The sequence below is a fragment of the Globicephala melas genome, chromosome 6 (assembly GCF_963455315.2).
Source record: "Globicephala melas chromosome 6, mGloMel1.2, whole genome shotgun sequence".
NCBI lineage: Eukaryota > Metazoa > Chordata > Mammalia > Artiodactyla > Delphinidae > Globicephala > Globicephala melas.
Genome location: NC_083319.1, coordinates 102984102 through 103002257, shown reverse-complemented (window position 1 = coordinate 103002257; position 18156 = coordinate 102984102). Strand labels below are relative to the sequence as shown.

General features: G+C 42.4%; 1 protein-coding gene across 5 annotated transcripts in view; it reads left to right on the top strand.

The window, feature by feature from the left end:
• Positions 1–18156, top strand: part of EBF2 (EBF transcription factor 2) — a 191460-nt gene that overhangs the window by 159203 nt on the left and 14101 nt on the right. For 3 of the 5 annotated variants that reach the window (XM_060300042.1, XM_060300043.1, XM_060300044.1), the window contains exons 11-14: positions 13635–13723; positions 15276–15341; positions 15425–15602; positions 17906–18091. In XM_060300042.1, the coding sequence (XP_060156025.1) occupies positions 13635–13723; positions 15276–15341; positions 15425–15602; positions 17906–18091 (519 nt within the window). The remainder of the gene's footprint in view (positions 1–13634; positions 13724–15275; positions 15342–15424; positions 15603–17905; positions 18092–18156) is intronic. The other 2 variants (XM_060300045.1, XM_060300046.1) reach the window with 1 other exon arrangement.

Below are 18156 nucleotides of genomic sequence, written 5' to 3'. Positions count from 1 at the left end.
TTTTCTGGTCCTCTCAGCTAGCAGCCACTAACATGTAAAGCTAATTTACAACCCATTGGGAATCTTAGACCAACAGCTGGAAAGGCAGTGGCTTCCCCTGGTGACTGAAGATGGGGCTGGGGCCTCCTCCAGGGAGCCTGCAGGATCGTGGTGGCCTTCTCCCTGCGAGGCGTTCCAGCCAGCCTGGCCTCAGAGCCACACGTTGTGAGCCCCTTGGGAATCAACTCCTCCAGTCCCAACCAGTGCTACTACAGGAAGATGCTTCAGAGACCACTGAAGGCTGAGACACAACACTCAGCTCCGTGGTGAGGTGGAAAATATCACATTGATACCAGAGGAAAGGGAAACCCTGAACCTAGAGGGTTTTAGTGGGGACGGAGTGAGATTCCGGGATGGGATGGAATCTAATAGGAGGGGCAGTGGACTCAGCCACAAGACCTGCTTTTGGATGTGGGCTGTGTCATCCATGTCTTGTTTGTCCTTTTGTCAAGTCCCCTAACCTCTCTGAGCCTCATTTTCTTCATCTGTAAAGCTCTGGTGCTAATTATACTGTGACCCATAGATGTTTCCCGAATTTGGCCGAGGATAAGAATCATGCTGGGTCCCGCTCCAGACGTATCGAATTGTACTCTTCTGGGAGGGTCTGAGAATCTGTGTTTTAAACAAAGAAATGAGTTTGGGAAACCTGAGTCCTGCTCATCAGGCTGCTGCAGTGACTTCCTGGCTTGTAACGTATTCGACAACATGGGGCAGTTCTTTTGAGACTGAGTCATTACACCACAGACACAATAGTATTTACTCTTAGGTGGAATCTTCTAGAAAGAGACTCAAAAAGCAGGAGGTAGGAAGGCAGCCTCCAGAAAACCTCCCCTCCCTCAGCCGCCACCCCACCACACACATCTTATGGTTCCTGGTGCAACTGTTGATGGTTCCTGTGTCCAAGGAGGCACCACCACAACAAACCCAAGCCCGTTAGATGGAACTCACCTGGTATAATTAGAGAAAATGCAGTAATCAGCTTCCCACAGTTGTTGCTGCCAAGTACAGCACAAACAACACCAGGGCTCTGAAAAGCAACACGTCTTCACACATGTGACTCTGCAGGTCTGTTTTCCTCTGACCACGATTTGCTAAAGTGCAGCCTGCTGCTGCAGAGTCAAGAGATCCACCCCAGAATCTAGCTCATCAGGAAAGGTCCCATTGCCTCTGTCTGGTCTGAGACCTAGAGATGGTACCAGGCGAGGCTTAGTGGGGAAGAGATCCCCTACACCCCTTGCAGACTCTTCTACAAAAAACTGGCAGTGCAGAAATATAATCCTGGTAGGGGCAGCCAATGGGACTGTGGTTACTGGTTGTTCAGTGTACTTCTTGTCTGTCTTGAGGATGCAGGGAGAGAAAGTCTGGAACAAGGCATTTGGGGGTAGAACTTCCACCGTCTACAATTGTAAAACCTGTACCATCCACAGAAACCAGTGAAAAATCATGATGCGTGAGTGGAATGGCAGGTCACTGAGGGTATGGGGGTAGATGGGCACAGCTTTTCAGTATCTTCCTATGACCTTTTGCAGAGTCTGAGTTTCACATTTGATTGCTGGTTAAGTTCGGACAGAACTTATAAGAAAAAAAAAAATGATGCTAGTACTTCGGTGATCACGTCTGTCGTCTGTTGAGCACATAGGGCCAGGCTCTGTCTTTTGAGCTCATATAATCACCACCTTTTCCCGTGTTAACGGTTCCATTCGTAGCTCAACTTTATAGATGAGAATCCTGCTGCCTAAGGTCACCAAGCTAGGTCCAAACATAGCAGTCTTATCCCAAAGTCGTGCTCTTAACCACTGAACTGTGCTACTTACCAAGAGTGTATAGCTTCTTCGAAGAAATGACGCTAAGGCCATCATTTGGCTTCATCCGCAGTTTTACCTGGCAAATGCCAGTGGCCTTGGCTCTCTGGCCGTTACTCTGAGGAAGTACATGGGAGACAGGCCTGGCCAGTGAGCGTGGAGGGGGCTCAGAGGATGCCTTACCCGTGCCCTGGTGTTCCAGATTGCTAAATGGATATTTCTATTTCAGCGTGATACGTAGGCTTAGAGCCCATGAAGCGCTTTGAATTCCCTAGAAGTCATAGAAATTATCCTCTTCATGAATAACTGAAATTGCAGAAGGCCAAAAAAGTATGAATGCCACTTGGTTATTAAACTTGAGACAACTTAGCATTGGAATGGAAGTCAGGGACACAGGGTTTAGAGGCCTGAATTTGAGTCTGAACTTGCCAGCAAATCCCCTAACTATTCTTCGCCTTAGTTTTCTAACCTAAAAAATAGGTAGATACCTGTCTTACTGGGAGGATGAAATTACGTAGACATGCAAATGTATTTTGTATAGGAATATACAAACATGAGCAAAATTTACTGTTCCAAGTGTTTGGCTGTGGGATACAGAGCTCCTGGGATGAGTTCTTGGTAGCTTCCTTCCTCACTGCTGTTTGATCAAGGGCGGACTTTTTTTTGCATGCCTTCTCTTCTGTAAAAGGTGGCTTCTTCTTTAAAGACCCACCATATCATGCTTTTCGTATCTGGGTCGAGATTAGAAATCAGGGTTTTTAGGTGACAGAGAAGGCCAAGGCAGCCCGAGAGCATGGGTGCTGTTTGCAAGTGGGTTGAAGGGGAAACGGGTTTTCAAAGGAGAGGCTGACAGGGCCCAGCTGGCCCAGGTGCAGGCTCAGGAGCTGCCTCCCAAGGTGTGCACTGAACTTAGAAGCTGACAAAACCCCCTGGCTGTGGAGAAACAAGTAGAAGCCAAAGCATCCACGTCAACTCCTTCCCAGAACAATTCTTACGTTTTACTTTTTTTTTTTTTAACATCTTTATTGGAGTATAATTGCTTTACAACGGTGTGTTAGTTTCTGCTGTATAACAAAGTGAATCAGCTCTATGTATACATATATCCCCATATCCCCTCCCTCTTGTGTCTCCCTCCCACCCTCCTTATCCCACCCCTCTAGGTGGTCACAAAGCACCGAGCTGATCTCCCTGTGCTATGCGGCTGCTTCCCACTAGCTATTTATTTTACATTTGGTAGCGTATATATGCACATGCCACTCTCTCACTTCGTCCCAGCTTCCCCTTCCCCCTCCCCGTGTCCTCAAGTCCTTTAGCACAAACAAATGCATTTGATTTCCCTGTTCATTATTTGGGCGAAAGCATTAATCAACAAGAAAATGGCCCAAACCTGGCAGCAGTTGGGAGGAGAAATGGGAGGCCTAGATGTTTCCACAGCCCTGCCTCCCACATCATACCCTGCACAGCTCCCTCCCCGAGGCTGGGCACGGGCCGTGGGGTCCTGCTTCCACTGAGCCACACTGCACAGGTGTGCACGCTGGATGGCAACTGTTAATAGCTCACCCACTTCACATTTCTTCTTTTTTTTTCTTATAGCATTATCCTGAAAAAAAATCTCATTTAAGAAATGAATCTGATTTTTAGTTAAAAATACCCAATTCGGATATCATAAAGGGGCCCAAGTACCAGTTGTTCCTGGTTTGCACTAGAAACAGGTTGCATGAAGAGCCCTCCTGGTAGCCTGTAGCTTTACTGAAGTTAAAACTCCCACTGCCTGTAAAATTCAGATCCATCATTCAGCTGAGTCTGAGGAATGATGTCTCCGTTGGAGACCCCAGAATAGGGGGCTGTTGTTTCACTAGAGACATCACAGCCTCTTAATGGCCTGGTAGTCTCAGCTATAATATTCTAAATACACATTACAGAGAGCAGAGCATATTCATAACTGCTCCGTGGTGGCATTTAGATTTACCCTTGAAATTTATTTTTAATTTTTACAGTTGTCTCCTTAACCATGTATATTACTCCCTTCTTCAAACAATCTGTCTTGCTGCTGCAGTTTTTCTTGAAACCAAAGCGTAATTAAATATTAAATTAATATTTCATTTAAAATTAAATATCAAAGGCTTCCGTCTAATCTTTCTCTTGTGCACTGCTATTTCTCACCTTGTGTTCTCATTCCTGTGTCCACAAAGGCAGGTACCACCTCTTAATAATGTGTTCCTCTATTATCTTTGTTCTTTTTTTTTTTTTTTACATTGGTGACACTGAACCTTTGCTACATTGAAACAAATGGATGTAGGGAGAGATTTCAGTGTAGCAAAGGTTAAAGACAACTTAATTCAACAGCCCATGGCCTCAACTCCACCCATCTCCACTTCTCAAGGAAGAATTTCACGGCACCAACTAAGTAATAGTCTTAGAATCATATAATGCAAGAGCTTACAAGGGGTCTTAGAGGCCATTTAGCCCAACCTTTTGTTTTTGCAGAGACATAAACCAAAGTCCACCTGCCCTTGAAGGTGGTGTGATTGGTCAGAGTTAGGAATTAAGGCATCCCAGGAAAAGGCCAGCTTTATCTCCACCACACCATCAAATGCTATGAAACTCTTTAACTTGGGAGCATTATAACGCCAATGGAACATAGCCTTGAATCTTGGACACCTGAGGAGTATGGCAGAAGGTAGATGAATAGATGAGAAAATTGGAAGGGTTGGGAGAGAAAGAGAGGAATGAAAATCATAGCACAAAGAAGGCAGACCTCACAGGAATCAATACGTTAATATCAAAGCACTTTGAAGTCATAGACACTGAGGGAGGAGCAGAATGGAGACATCCTAAAGGTGGCATGAGGGCAGGAGCTAGTCTGTGTGCATGCAGATTCCTCCCCAGGCAAACAAGGCTGTTTTACTCCTTCCTGTCCCGTCAATAGAGAGTAACTGTCTTTGACCAGAGCTGTACGGAGAGGTGTTCCTCATGCATGTTTTCTCCTCAGCCTGCACATCAAAGTCCATCTTTTGATCTGGCAGTCGCGTTACATAGATTTTAGTTTTCTTGAGCAGGATTCTTTTTCCATTGCTTTCTTTATTCCTGGAGAAGGTTGGAATTTAGAGTTAGGACTGGAGAGATCCTCTAGTTCTGTGGCCTGAACCCGTTAGTGGCCCGTGGTCTCTGTGATAGAAGTGAAGATCCTTTGCTGCAGATAAATGCACATAGCTGCAGACACACAACTAGGTTCGGACTTCTAGACTTTTGTCGGCCTCTTGATGGCCATCCATAGACTCTGCAGTGTCCTAGGCTCCAACTGAAGACTTACTAGTGAGGAATGCTGCAACCCAGGCCAACATCCCAGAGTGGCAGCCTGACAGAACACTCAGATCTCCCTCACCCCATCATCTTCTTGGTCTCCTCTCCAATTTCTGTAAAGGAACTCAATCGGCGTTTGATATTGCTACCTTTGCGATAAGTACTTCTGTTGGTCAATGGCAGAAATGACCACCTACCTACAAAGTCAACACTGTCTTTGTTGAGGTTTGACCAGAACTCTAACCAAGAGTCCCCTTTCCATGTTAGCCAGTGTTCCCTCTATTTCTGGGAAACAGAAGTAGAGGCATAAGCTGGGGTAAGCATTATATTCTCTCTGTGACTCCTCTTAAGGAAAAACAATCATGTAGAATTTATCCATCTCACCAACGCTTTGGGAAAATTAATACTGAGCAACAGCCAGCTTTTTTTTTTAAATGAGTGGCTCCCAGTAGATATTTTTAGTTAAATACTATTTACTTATAAAAGGAACCCTTCACACATTGCTTATAGTTTATATCTAGTCGTTGGGTCCGAGATACGTAAGTAACCTCATATATTATCCCTGCAATCAAAATAAGAAATGACACGTGAGATCCAAGCTCTCAGGAGAAATATTATGAAATCTCAAGGTATTGATGAAAGTTTTTCCAAGGCTGATCCAAAGGGGATTTAGATTCTGTGGCAGTTGAAATGTGTATTATTAAACTCCTTAAGCAAACCCGAATGACTCCCAGTGGAGGATTAAGACATTCTATGTATAGCAAAGGCGAAATTCTCATGTCTGAGTTTTCTCTATTGAATTCCCCCTTGATTAGCTTCTGTAATATTTAACTTCATGCCATGCCATAATTATTTAATAAAAGGTAAATATAAGTTATATTTCAGTGGGGATATGACCTTTTACCTTCATGTTATGTTACTAAAGAAAGACATAGATAAATAGAGCCTATACATTGAAGCATATTTTTCATTTACTGTGTCTTCGCCTTGCCAGCATTTCTCTATGTCCCCGTCAGCCAAGGGGTTGGCAGGACTTCACACCATCCCCGCACTCCACGTGGTAGCAGAGGCTGTAAATTCACACTGATGACGGCAGCTCATGATCTGGTTGGCCCTGAGAGACAGTCTTGGTGCTGGTCTCGGGCACCTCATTAGCTAATTGAGGTTTACTTGGCTCACACCAGGCCTGAAAGGTCAGAGAACACCCAGGGAGAGGGGAGGGGGCAAGTTGGGACTCAAGGTGAGGCCGAACAACTGGTGGGATGCGACGTGAGTTTGGAACCAGAGTAAAAGTTGTCCAATGCAATCCTGATGTTTTGAAGGCTGAACCCTTGAGGGACTGACTGATTTTTCCTCTTACAGTTTGGTGTTGAGTAAACGGTTTGGACTTCATGATTTTTACTTCACAATAGCACTTAAGTGGCATGGTGTGTGTGTGTGTGTGTGTGTGTGTGTGTGTGTGTGCGCGCGCGCGCACAGGCACATCCGTGTGATTATTCCCTGTCCATATAGATATACATGACGGTGTGTGTGTCACTGTCTTTCTCATCTTGGATACACACAGAACCCATCCACAGGTTATGCCTGCGAAGTTTGGCCGGAGCCTCCAGAAAACACTCAACATGAGAAATAGATGAGTATGTCTGTTTTGCTTATTCAGTTTAAAACGTGAATTGCTAACCCAGTGTGGTCAGGAGAGTCTGCTATTTCTGACTTAGGTGGGGAGCGAGGAGGGGAGGGAAGACAAGATGAACCAGACGTCACCCTTGTGTCCTGGGGGTTTTCATCTAACAGGGACAACGGTGGGTACCACTGTGTGATAAAGTCTGTGAGAGAGAAAGCCTTATGTGTGCCGATTAGAGCCCAGCTTTAGCAGATTCCTTTGTGAGCAGCAGTAAGGACCCAGGAATAAGGAGGTTAGTGGCGGCTAAGGGTGGACCGCTAGAGCTCTAATGAGAGGGAGCGAGAACCTGTTACCCATGCAGATGGAAGAGAAGGGCCAAGGACAGTCATGGAGACAGCGGGGACCTTGGGGAGGGTGGCTAGATTCTCTGCCTTATGGGATATTCCTGTACTTTTTGCTCAGCACAGTGTGAGTATACCCATATTTAAAATTTCCATTTTCTGGGCTTCCCTGGTGGCGCAGTGGCTGAGAGTCCGCCTGCCGATGAAGAGGACACGGGTTCGTGCCCTGGTCCGGGAAGATCCCACATGCCGCGGAGCGGCTGGGCCCGTGCACCATGGCCACTGAGCCTGCGCGTCCGGAGCCTGTGCTCCGCAACGGGAGAGGCCACAACAGTGAGAGGCCCGCGTTACAGCAAAAAAAAAAAAAAAAAAACCAAACAAAAAACAATTTCCGTTTTCTCCATGTAAGAAAATCAGCATCTTAGGTAATGAAATGGTGCATATTTGAGAAAAGATGAGGCTATGATTGATTTAGACCATTTTTTCACTAAGTCTGCTCACCCCGCAGCACTGGGACGCTGTTTGTGTTTGCTGATTGATACCAAATGGGGCTTCTCTCACCCTCAGTGTTCTGGGCAGGGCTGCACTCTCTGATCTGTCCTTTGCTAGAAGCTGCAGAGGGAGCCTGGGGAGGGGTGGAAGGGGGTGCAGGGAGTAGGTGAGTGGAAGCAGAGGGTAGCATGGCCACTTTCAACACTCTGCCGTTGGCCAACTCCAGTCCAGTAGCGAAGGACAGAGGGGTAGCCTTTGGCCCGGGGGCTGCTGGCATATCTAGCGGGGACTTGGAATGACATCTCTGGTTCTACAGCAGAAAAGGTGAAGAGCACAGGCCTTGAAATTATAGAATCCAGGGTACAGATCCCACCTTTACTGCCTGGAGGTGCATTTAAAATGGGGATAAAATCCATGTCTTAGGGTTGTAATGAGGATTGAATGAGCTAATATATGTAAAAGGCGTTAGCATAATGCCTGTAACATAGTAAAACCTTCATTCTAACAGAGATCGTAACAGTTTTCATTATTGAGTATTATAGTCACTAAAAATCCTACTATTAAAGAAAGAGTCTTCAGAAATTGCTGACATTATAGTGCTAAGTGGAGAAAAAAAAACAGTTTACGGAATGATTCCAATTATACACACAGCTATTCTTACATGTGTTTCTGGGTAAGATGGTAATCTGAGTACAAGTGTTTAATCGGCCCCCATCCCCAGGATATATTGGAGAATATTTTCAAGAAAACATAAAAATAAGGGAAATCTGGTATTCGTGCGTGAAGCTAGGCTGGTCTCATCAATATGCCAGAAATTTTGTGCCATTGTGCTGATGTGTGCAGATGGGGTTGTGTTGGAGGATGTGTGACATTCCGCTCGTGGGAAAAGAAGAGCTGGGCCAGGAAATAATGGGGGAAACCCTGACAAAACCTCCCAGATCCCTCCCCCAGTGAGAACAAGCGACACAGCAGAAACTAGATCTTGAATGGAAAGAGTACACTCAACAATTCCATGTCCAGAGAAGTTGTCATTAATATGTGAGGAAAACAGAAAGACAGTCTCTTATTTCAAGGGCCCCGACAGAATTCAGTTCTTATTCCTACTGAGGTAAGCTGACTGCTGGAGAACTGATCAGTGAGGAAGGCAAGAAAGGAAAAGTTATGGTACCACAGGACCACTGGTCAGAAGAAAAAGCGATTAAACATATAGTATCTGAATTATTGTTAATATGATGACAAAGCTTAACATAAACATGAAAGTTAATGTCTTAAAGGGACAGATCATAGAAAATCTAATAATAGGAATATTAGCTGAAGAGGATGAAACATCAACAAAAATGTAGAAGTACAGAGAATGAGGTGGGGAAATTAAGGGTAAGCAACAGTTTTTTTAATATGTGGAGGGGCTCCATAGACTCAAACAATTAGGAAAAATAAAATACTTTTATAGAAAGCCAGAGGGACTATTTTAAATTAAAATAGGATGTGCATCTTCCTAATCACTAGAGAAAAACATATACATTAAAAACCTATTAGACATACAAGGAACATGTGGAAGGATAAATTTATAGCAGCAATTATGTATAAAAGATGTTAAATAATATGATCAAAAAGATACATTAAATAATACATTGAAAGCATTTCCCGTGGAACACAGACAAGACTAATATGAATTCACAAAAAACTTAATACATTTCAAAAGGCAGATATTCTGCCGGCCACCTTTTTGAATCCAGTGCAATTAATTAGAATAAATAATTAAGAGTTTAATGCTCAATCACCTAGAATTTTTAGGATATTCTCTTTGGAACTAAAGGAAGACAAAATTAGAAACAGGACTATTCAGAATGTTGTAATAAAGTTGGTGCGGGGTGAGGGACTGTGTGGAGAGTCATAAATAGAAGAGTAGAAATTTTAAACAAATACTCTATTAGATTCTATGCTAAAACATTTAAAATCTTAATGAAATGCATGATTTCTTGATGGCTCATGGCCATTCAGTGTGAGTAACATGAATACTACTGGGGTAGTAGTTGGGGTATCTTGAAAGGGAGGAATCTATGGGTCATCCAGGTGGACATTTCCAGCCAATACTTGGATAAATAAGGCTGAATCTTGGGCCAGCTATCTGAACTGGAAGTAAAGATTTGTCATAGCATGTGGCCTGACATGGGAATCCTGGGGGCACTAATGAGGTTGCTGAGGAAGAATGTATAGGCAAGCAGAAGACTGCCTTGGCAACAAGAAGCATCAGACGGACAGAGGAAGCTGAGCAGTCCTCAAAGTAGGTTGCGATTGCCTGAGTGGAGCGGCAGGGGTGAAACAGGGCAGTGTGCATTCAGGAAAACCAGTGAGGGCTTCCCTGGTGGCGCAGTGGTTGGGAGTCCGCCTGCCGATGCAGGGGACACGGGTTCGTGCCCCGGTCCGGGAAGATCCCACATGCCGCGGAGCGGCTGGGCCCGTGAGCCATGGGCGCTGAGCCTGCGCTCCGCTGCGGGAGGGGCCACAACAGTGAGAGGCCCGCGTACCGCAAAAAAAAAAAAAGAAAGCCAATGAGTTGAAGTATTTCCAGCAGGAGAGTTTTTCCAGTGTCAAATGCTAACTTGAGTTTAAGGTAAGAATGGAAAATTTCCTCTTGGTTTGGCTAAGATGTTATTGGTGACTTTGACAAGAGCAGTTTCACAGGGGTTCTTTCAAACTTTGAGTCAAGAGATAATATCCATGCAATATAAGTTTTATAGTGCGTAGGATAAAATATAGAAAGCTTCTCAATTTATTTTTTCAAAGCTGGTATAAAATAAAATTTCAGAAGCCAACAACACCATGCACACTGTCCCAGTTACTAACATGGGCACACAAATCCCCAGCAACAATAATAGTAACAGACGCGTGTTGAGGGCTTAAATTGTGCCAGGCGCTATTCTCAGTAATGTAATTGATTTCATCCTCCCACCAGCAATCATAAGAAAACAGTAACAAATTGTATTCAGAAGTATACTAAGCAAATTATATACCACATCCATGAGTCAAGGATTAATTGTGAAATATTGAGAAATCTACTCTAAAATACAATTTAAATTGGTCGAGGGAGAAAATTCATATGACTGTAATTTCCTAAAATTCTAAGAAGTCCTGATAAAAGCCCTTATCAAAACATGATAACTAGGGCTTCCCTGGTGGCACAGTGGTTGAGAGTCTGCCTGCCAATGCAGGGGACACGGGTTCGTGCCCCAGTCCGGGAAGATCCCACATGCCACAGAGCGGCTGGGCCCATGAGCCATGGCCACTGAGCCTGAGCGTCCGGAACCACAACAGTGAGAGGCCCGCGTACCGCAAACAACAACAACAACAACAACAACAAAAACATGATAACTAATATCTATCTCAAATAGCCAACGTCACATTTGGTGCTGAAGTGTTAGTGTCATTCCCACTTTAAAGGAAAAAAAGTCATCCTCTTTTCAGACACTTTTTGGGAAGTTTTAGCCAATACAAGAATGGGATTCAGAGAACTAAACAGAATTAATATACTTATCAAAAGGAGACAAAATGATCATCACATATAGATGCTCTGAATGTACAAACCTAAGAATGAACAGAAAAAATAAGTACATCTGTCAGGGGTTTGGTTACAAAATAAGAGACAACTACTATTGGTTAAGATCTTTTACCTGCAAAGAACTGTGCTGGGGGCATGCTATACATTGTTTCGTTTAATTTTGACAGCAAACCCATGAGATGGATTTTAAATAGACGTTCACAGACGTTAATGGCGGAGCTGGAATTTAAACCCAAGATCTACTTGACTCAAAAGCTGATTCTCTTAATGACTATAGTATATACCACCACACACTCCCCTCACACACACTGCCTGTGCAGACACATAACAACCAAAGTGTTTCTAGGTGCTAGTAAAACTCTTAGAAAATATGATGAGGGAGTAATCATATTCACAATAAAATCAACAAAAAGTGAAATACATAGCAAAAAATGAAAACCAAAAATCTTATTACCTGTACGATGAACAGTACACATTTTACTGGTGGACCTAAAGAATTCGTATATGTATGTATAAGCAACACCCCCCCCCCCGTGTGTGTGTGTGTGAATGTGTGAATGTGTACTTGCCAGATCTTGCAGTTGGGATGGTCTTTCTACCTGTAATACCTAAGGACAGATTTGGACATAATGTTGTAACATGGTGACAGAGTGTTAAAAGTATTAATATGTGAAGTGTTTTTACAAGTAAAAAAAAAAAGGCCTAATTCTCAATAGAAAAGAGTGCAGAAAGTATTATAAGCAGTTCATAAAAGAAAAAATTAAAATGATCAGCAAGTATAAGAAAAAAATGTCAGCCTCACTGATGAATAAAGAAATGTAAGTTAAAATGACCACATGCCTTGCTGGAGGGAGTATAAATTTATATGTTCTTCTGAGGAGTGGTTTGACAGTATGTGTGAAAGGCCTTAAATATAAATCATAATTTTTTCTCTGGTAATTCTAATTCTTAGAATTTTCCAATCGAAAGAATTAAAGTTATGCACAAAGGATAATTTTTGCTCTGATTTTTATAATAGTGAGAAATTAGGACCACGTTAAATGCCAAACATTAGGAAGCCATTTAAATAAATTATAGACCATGTCATGGAAAAATATGCAGGAATTTTAAATAATGTTATAAAAGAATATTTAATGACCTGGGGGAAAATTTGATATATTTTTAAATGGATAAAAAGTAGGTTATGGAATGGTGTGAATAGTATGCTCTGAATAATTTTAAGTATGTGTGTGTGTTTAAATCTTGGAGGATATAAGCAAAAATGTCAACCCAGATCATCTCTAAAATGGTGAGATTATGGATGATTTTATCTTTGCTTCTATATTTAAAAATTTAAATAATTTCTTTAAATAAAAGGTGTTGCTTTGAGAGTTCAAATAAAAGAAAAAATATTTATAAAACATATACGCAAAAAGTAAGATTGGGCTTCCCTGGTGGCGCAGTGGTTGAGAGTCCGCCTGCCGATGCAGGGGACGCGGGTTCGTGCCCCGGTCCGGGAAGATCCCACATGCCGCGGAGCGGCTGGGCCCGTGAGCCATGGCCGCTGAGCCTACGCGTCCGGAGCCTGTGCTCCACAACAGGAGAGGCCACGACAGTGAGAGGCCCGCGTACCGGAAAAAAAAAAAAGTAAGATTAAAAAGGAAATACACCCTCCTGTGTTTACTGCTGCCTAATGGGAGTGCAGGTGATTATTATTTTACCCTTTATATCTTTTTTCTTTACTTTGATCGTGTATTAATTTTAAAACCATAAAATATAAGCAACAAAATTTTAAAAAGTAAAAGGGGAGAGGAAAGAAGGATAAAGGAATCAACCCCCAAAACTCTTTAGCACAGTAGAAATGCCAAAATAGGTCCTTCATTCATTCATTCCCTCACTCATTCATTTTACAATTGCTGACACGAAGTGCCTATTATGTGCCAGGCTCTGTCTCCAACAATGAGAACACAGTGGCAAAACAGAATAAGTGTGAATTCTGCTCCTATGGAACTTGGCAGTATCTGGTGAAGCCTGACATGAAGTGAATGTATGTGTAACAAAACATAATTGAAAATTCTGAAAGTCTATTATGCATAAGAAGAGAGTTTTATGAGAATAAACTCACAGAAGGTTTATATATGTATGAACGTAAATATTTAAGAGCATGATTAAGAAAAAGTGATGTTTAGGAGAAGAATTACTAGATGATGAAGGTATACTGGGGAAGGAGGCAAAGAGGGAAGAAGGGAAAAGCATGTAAAGGTACTTTATCGTCTTCCGAAGAAACTGGGATGGGATATGGTTGATTGTGTAATGTTTCTGATTATTTGGGAGTGAGCAGAGAATGATAAGTGTGTGTACTTAAGGCAGAAATGATAAAATAATTATAATAATCCTGAAATTTGGAGACCTTTCTATTACCCATGGCAGACTTAATTAGAAGCTTTGCTTTACGGCCAGTTTATATACTCAAAAAGAAGACTTTTGTTTTTCAGCATTAAATGAACCCACCATAGACTATGGCTTTCAGAGACTGCAGAAAGTCATCCCAAGGCATCCTGGAGATCCTGAGAGATTAGCTAAGGTAAAATGCTTTGGAAAATGACACGTGAAAACCTTCTTGGAGAATTTCAGCAAACTTAGATAAATCTAGCGACTTAAGTCTCTTTAAAATTAAATTAGGCATTGAAATTTGGCTAAGCTGGAGATACAAGATGTGCATAAAATACTAACTGTGAACTATGTTATGGTCAATCTCTGAGGAAATATGAAATCTGAAAAGTTGGGCCTATGAAACAAACACACTACAATTATTCAGCTTATAAAACATTGCCAACTTTATGAAAATAAATAATTATATAATTGCTTAAAAGTATAAGTTCCCATTCCTTTGTATTTAAACGTAATTTTGTTTACCCGTAATTACAGGGACATAGTAATCCACAATCAAGTATTCACTGAAGGCCTAGTACGTACACAGATATTTAAGGAAGTGAAAAACACATCCATATATAATTTCTATGAAATGTATCTGTTTCAAATGAACTTGCTCACAAAAATTATATAGTGAATCTGGCCCATTATTTTAGCTTTCTTTATTTAAAAATATGTCAGGGCTTCCCTGGTGGCGCAGTGCTTGAGAGTCCGCCTGTCAATGCAGGGGACACGGGTTTGTACCCCGGTCCGGGAAGATCCCACATGCCGCGGAGCGGCTGGGCCCGTGCGCCATGGCCGCTGAGCCTGCGCGTCCGGAGCCTGTGCTCCGCAATGGGAGAGCCCACAACAGTGAGAGGCCCGCGTACCGCAAAAAAAAAAAAAAAAAAAAAAAGTCAATTTATTAGGTATTAATTAATGAGAAATTACGAAATTTTAACATTTTATTTACATTTTAAGTACATACATTATAAAATGCCATGTTCTCTTTTCTGTAGTGTGAGTGAAATTCAAGTACAGCAGTTGCTTCTGCATAGCACCTTTGTTTTCCTCTTGGAAAAATCCCCAGCCCCACCATTAAATTAGATGATATCTAGAAAGTAGGTTAATAGCAATTTAAAAGGCTGTTAAAAACAGAAGGTGGAAAAGACAAAATGAGAGGAAAGGGATTACTGATTACTAATTCTCTCTGGTTAAAGTGAACAGGGGGAAATATTACTGAAAGAATTCATCTTTATTAGAGTAAAATTTTGCAGAAGGCATTGCCAGGATAATTTCAGTACTCTGGACAACTCCTTGGCAGGCAGCTAAGCTCAGGTCAATCAATCATTTTGAGACTATTTGGTTAATTAGAATACCAGATTTTTTTAATGGAATGGTCTGTAAGTAGTTTTTAATGGAACTCCCATGACGTTATTAATTTTAGCCAACTTTACCCTTAATTTGGTTGTGTTTTGTTTTGGTAGCCAAGCTATTTGTGGAGCCCTTTTATCGAGAAGTATTTCACATAGATATGCATTTATAGGGGGATTCATACGTGTGATCATATTCTACCTGTCAAACCAAATATAGGACCTCTTGGCTAGTTACTTACACTTTAGGGGGATGCCTGGACTTTCGATTTTTATACGTAATTTTCCTTTGTGTTGGCCATTTTGGGTTTTACCTTTGCTTATATCCCACCCTTTCTTTTCTTTTTCTAGGAAATGCTGTTGAAAAGAGCTGCAGATCTGGTGGAGGCGCTCTATGGGACACCACACAATAACCAGGTTAGGTGCTCCCATTTTGCACTCTCTTGAGTTCAACTCCTATTGCTCGATAAAAACATTCACCTCAACCTGCCACTTTGTAGGACATCATTTTGAAGCGTGCCGCAGATATTGCTGAAGCCCTGTACAGTGTCCCCAGGAATCCCAGCCAGATCCCAGCTCTCTCCAGCTCTCCAGCTCACAGTGGCATGATGGGCATCAATTCTTATGGCAGCCAGCTTGGGGTCAGCATCTCAGAGTCAACACAGGGAAATAATCAAGGTACTACCTTTCTCAGAGTCAAAAGGCAAACATCTTATACATTTAAAAGGCTGGTTCTGCTGGAGTGGAAGGAGTTAAAGCTTGATTCTTATAAGAGTGTGTCCCAGGGCTTCCCTGGTGGCGCAGTGGTTGAGAGTCCACCTGCCATCGCAGGGGACGCGGGTTCGTGCCCCGGTCTGGGAAGATCCCACATGCCGCGGAGCGGCTGGGCCGGTGAGCCATGGCCGCTGAGCCTGCGCGTCCGGAGCCTGTGCTCCGCAATGGGAGAGGCCACAGCAGTGAGAGGCCTGCGTACTGCAAAAACAAACAAAAAAGAGTGTGTCCCAGATAAGCAATGCAGTCATTGGATTATCTCAACATTAGGTGTATTGTTAGACTTTGAGCTCTTTAGGTACCTGGCAGAATCCTTTAACTGGAAACATTTAAGTATTGTGAATTTAGAAGAGTTTAGGCTTACTAAAACTAGATTTACGGGTATTGTTTGAATAAAATCTACACTTCTGCTATTGTGGTCATCAAACTGAATAATGGAAAGGAGCTGAGTTATTGCTATTCTTGTTAATTACACCCAAATTCCTAGTGCCAAGGGTGAATGGCTTAGTTTGGTAACTTCTATTTGTGTATTATCTCATATATATATATATATATATATGCAAATGTATACAAATATATAAATACAGCAACACAGTTAACAGTGCTTCTACACGTAAAGCATATTGAGTAAAGGTTTTTGTCATTGAGGTTGATTTTATTAAGGTGCTAAATTTATCATAAATCATGTTTTAAAAGGAGTAAATGTTTCTGCTGATGTACCTCACCTTGGGATAGTTTTATTTCTAATTCTATCATCCATTGCAAGGGAATTCCTCAGTCTCATGCTCAGGGTGAGTTCTTCTTACAGAAAGATGGGTGGGACATATTATTACCTTTTTTTTTTTCCCCTAAATTTGGGTCATTTCTTAAATAGCTTTAGAGACAGTTATCCTATGTGGTTATTTCAGGATAGATTAGGTGAGGTCTCTGTGCTGGGGTTTCAGAAGTGTGGGGAGGACTCATCCCACCCTGGACTGGATCTCCGTGCATTCAATTGCGGATGCTTCCGAGTCTTTGGTCAAAGAACAGCCCATTTATTTATTTTTTTAACTTATTTTTTTAAATTGAAGTGTAGTTGATTTACAATGTGGCATTAATTTCTGCTGTACAGAAAAATGACTCAGTTATACACATAGGTACATTCTTTTTTATATTCTTTTCCATTATGGTTTATCCCAGGGGATTGGATATAGTTCCATGTGCTATACAGTAGGACCTTGTTGTTTATCCATTCTAAATGTAACAGTTTGAGTCTATTAGCCCCCAAACTCCCAACCATCCCTTCCCCTACTTCCCCTCCACCTTGGTAACCACAAGTCTGTTCTCTGTGTCTGTGAGTCTCTTTCTGTTTCCCAGATTGGTTCATTTGTGTCATATTTTAGATTCCACATATAAGTGATATCATATGGTATTTGTCTTCCCAACTTACTTCACTTAGTATGATAAGCTCTGGTGTTATCCATGTTGCTGCAAAGGGCATTATTTCAAAAGAACAGCCCATTTAGATGAACTTATCAATGCATTTTAAATGAAAATGTTCCCCACCCCACCCAGCAGGGCATGGTAACAACTTCAGACTTCTATAGCTGTGATCTTCAGAGTGCTAGTGCCTCTTGAAATGTTATCAGGATGCCTTTTCCCCATCACACTCAGAAAAGATGCTATGTTATGTTAAATTTGGGAAACACTAGGTTAGCAAAGTTAAACGGGTTTATTCATTCTCCAGGCCCTTCATATACGAATCTTCAATACGCTACGGTACGCACCATCTGCCAAGCTTTATTTGACCACAGAACGCTTTTCTCAGTGATACCCATCAGTATCTCAGAGGGCTGTAGCGTTACATGAAGTAGGATTTGGGAGATGTCACTGCCGTTAGTCATTCACTCCTTGGTGTGAGTTGGAGATGTTGACTGCCAATGGGAAAGAGGAGGAAGGGGGGAATTACAGGGATATGGTTTTGTGCGAGATGGGGAAGAGACAGGAAGGTATAAAAAGTTTGAAGACAAACTGCAGACTTTTCCACAGTCAACTTGGAATTCTATAGACTGGGGGCCATGTGGACCTATGCTGCCATATTTGGTCTGTGTGTGTGTGTGTGTGTGTGGTCTGTGGGGGGTGTGTGTGTGTGTGGTCTGTGGGGTGTGTGTGTGTGTGTGTGTGTGTGTGTGTACGGGTTCATTTATCTGCGCTTTCTCTCTGTTGTCCAGGATACATCCGCAACACAAGCAGCATCTCTCCGCGGGGCTACTCTTCCAGCTCTACCCCTCAGCAGTCTAACTACAGCACCTCCAGTAACAGTATGAACGGCTACAGCAATGTCCCTATGGCCAACCTGGGTGTCCCAGGATCTCCAGGATTTCTAAACGGCTCCCCCACAGGCTCCCCTTATGGAAGTAAGTGCCCTGTCCATCCCTCCAGCTCTCCCTGTCTCTCTGTCCCTGGGTTTTACTCTTCAGCC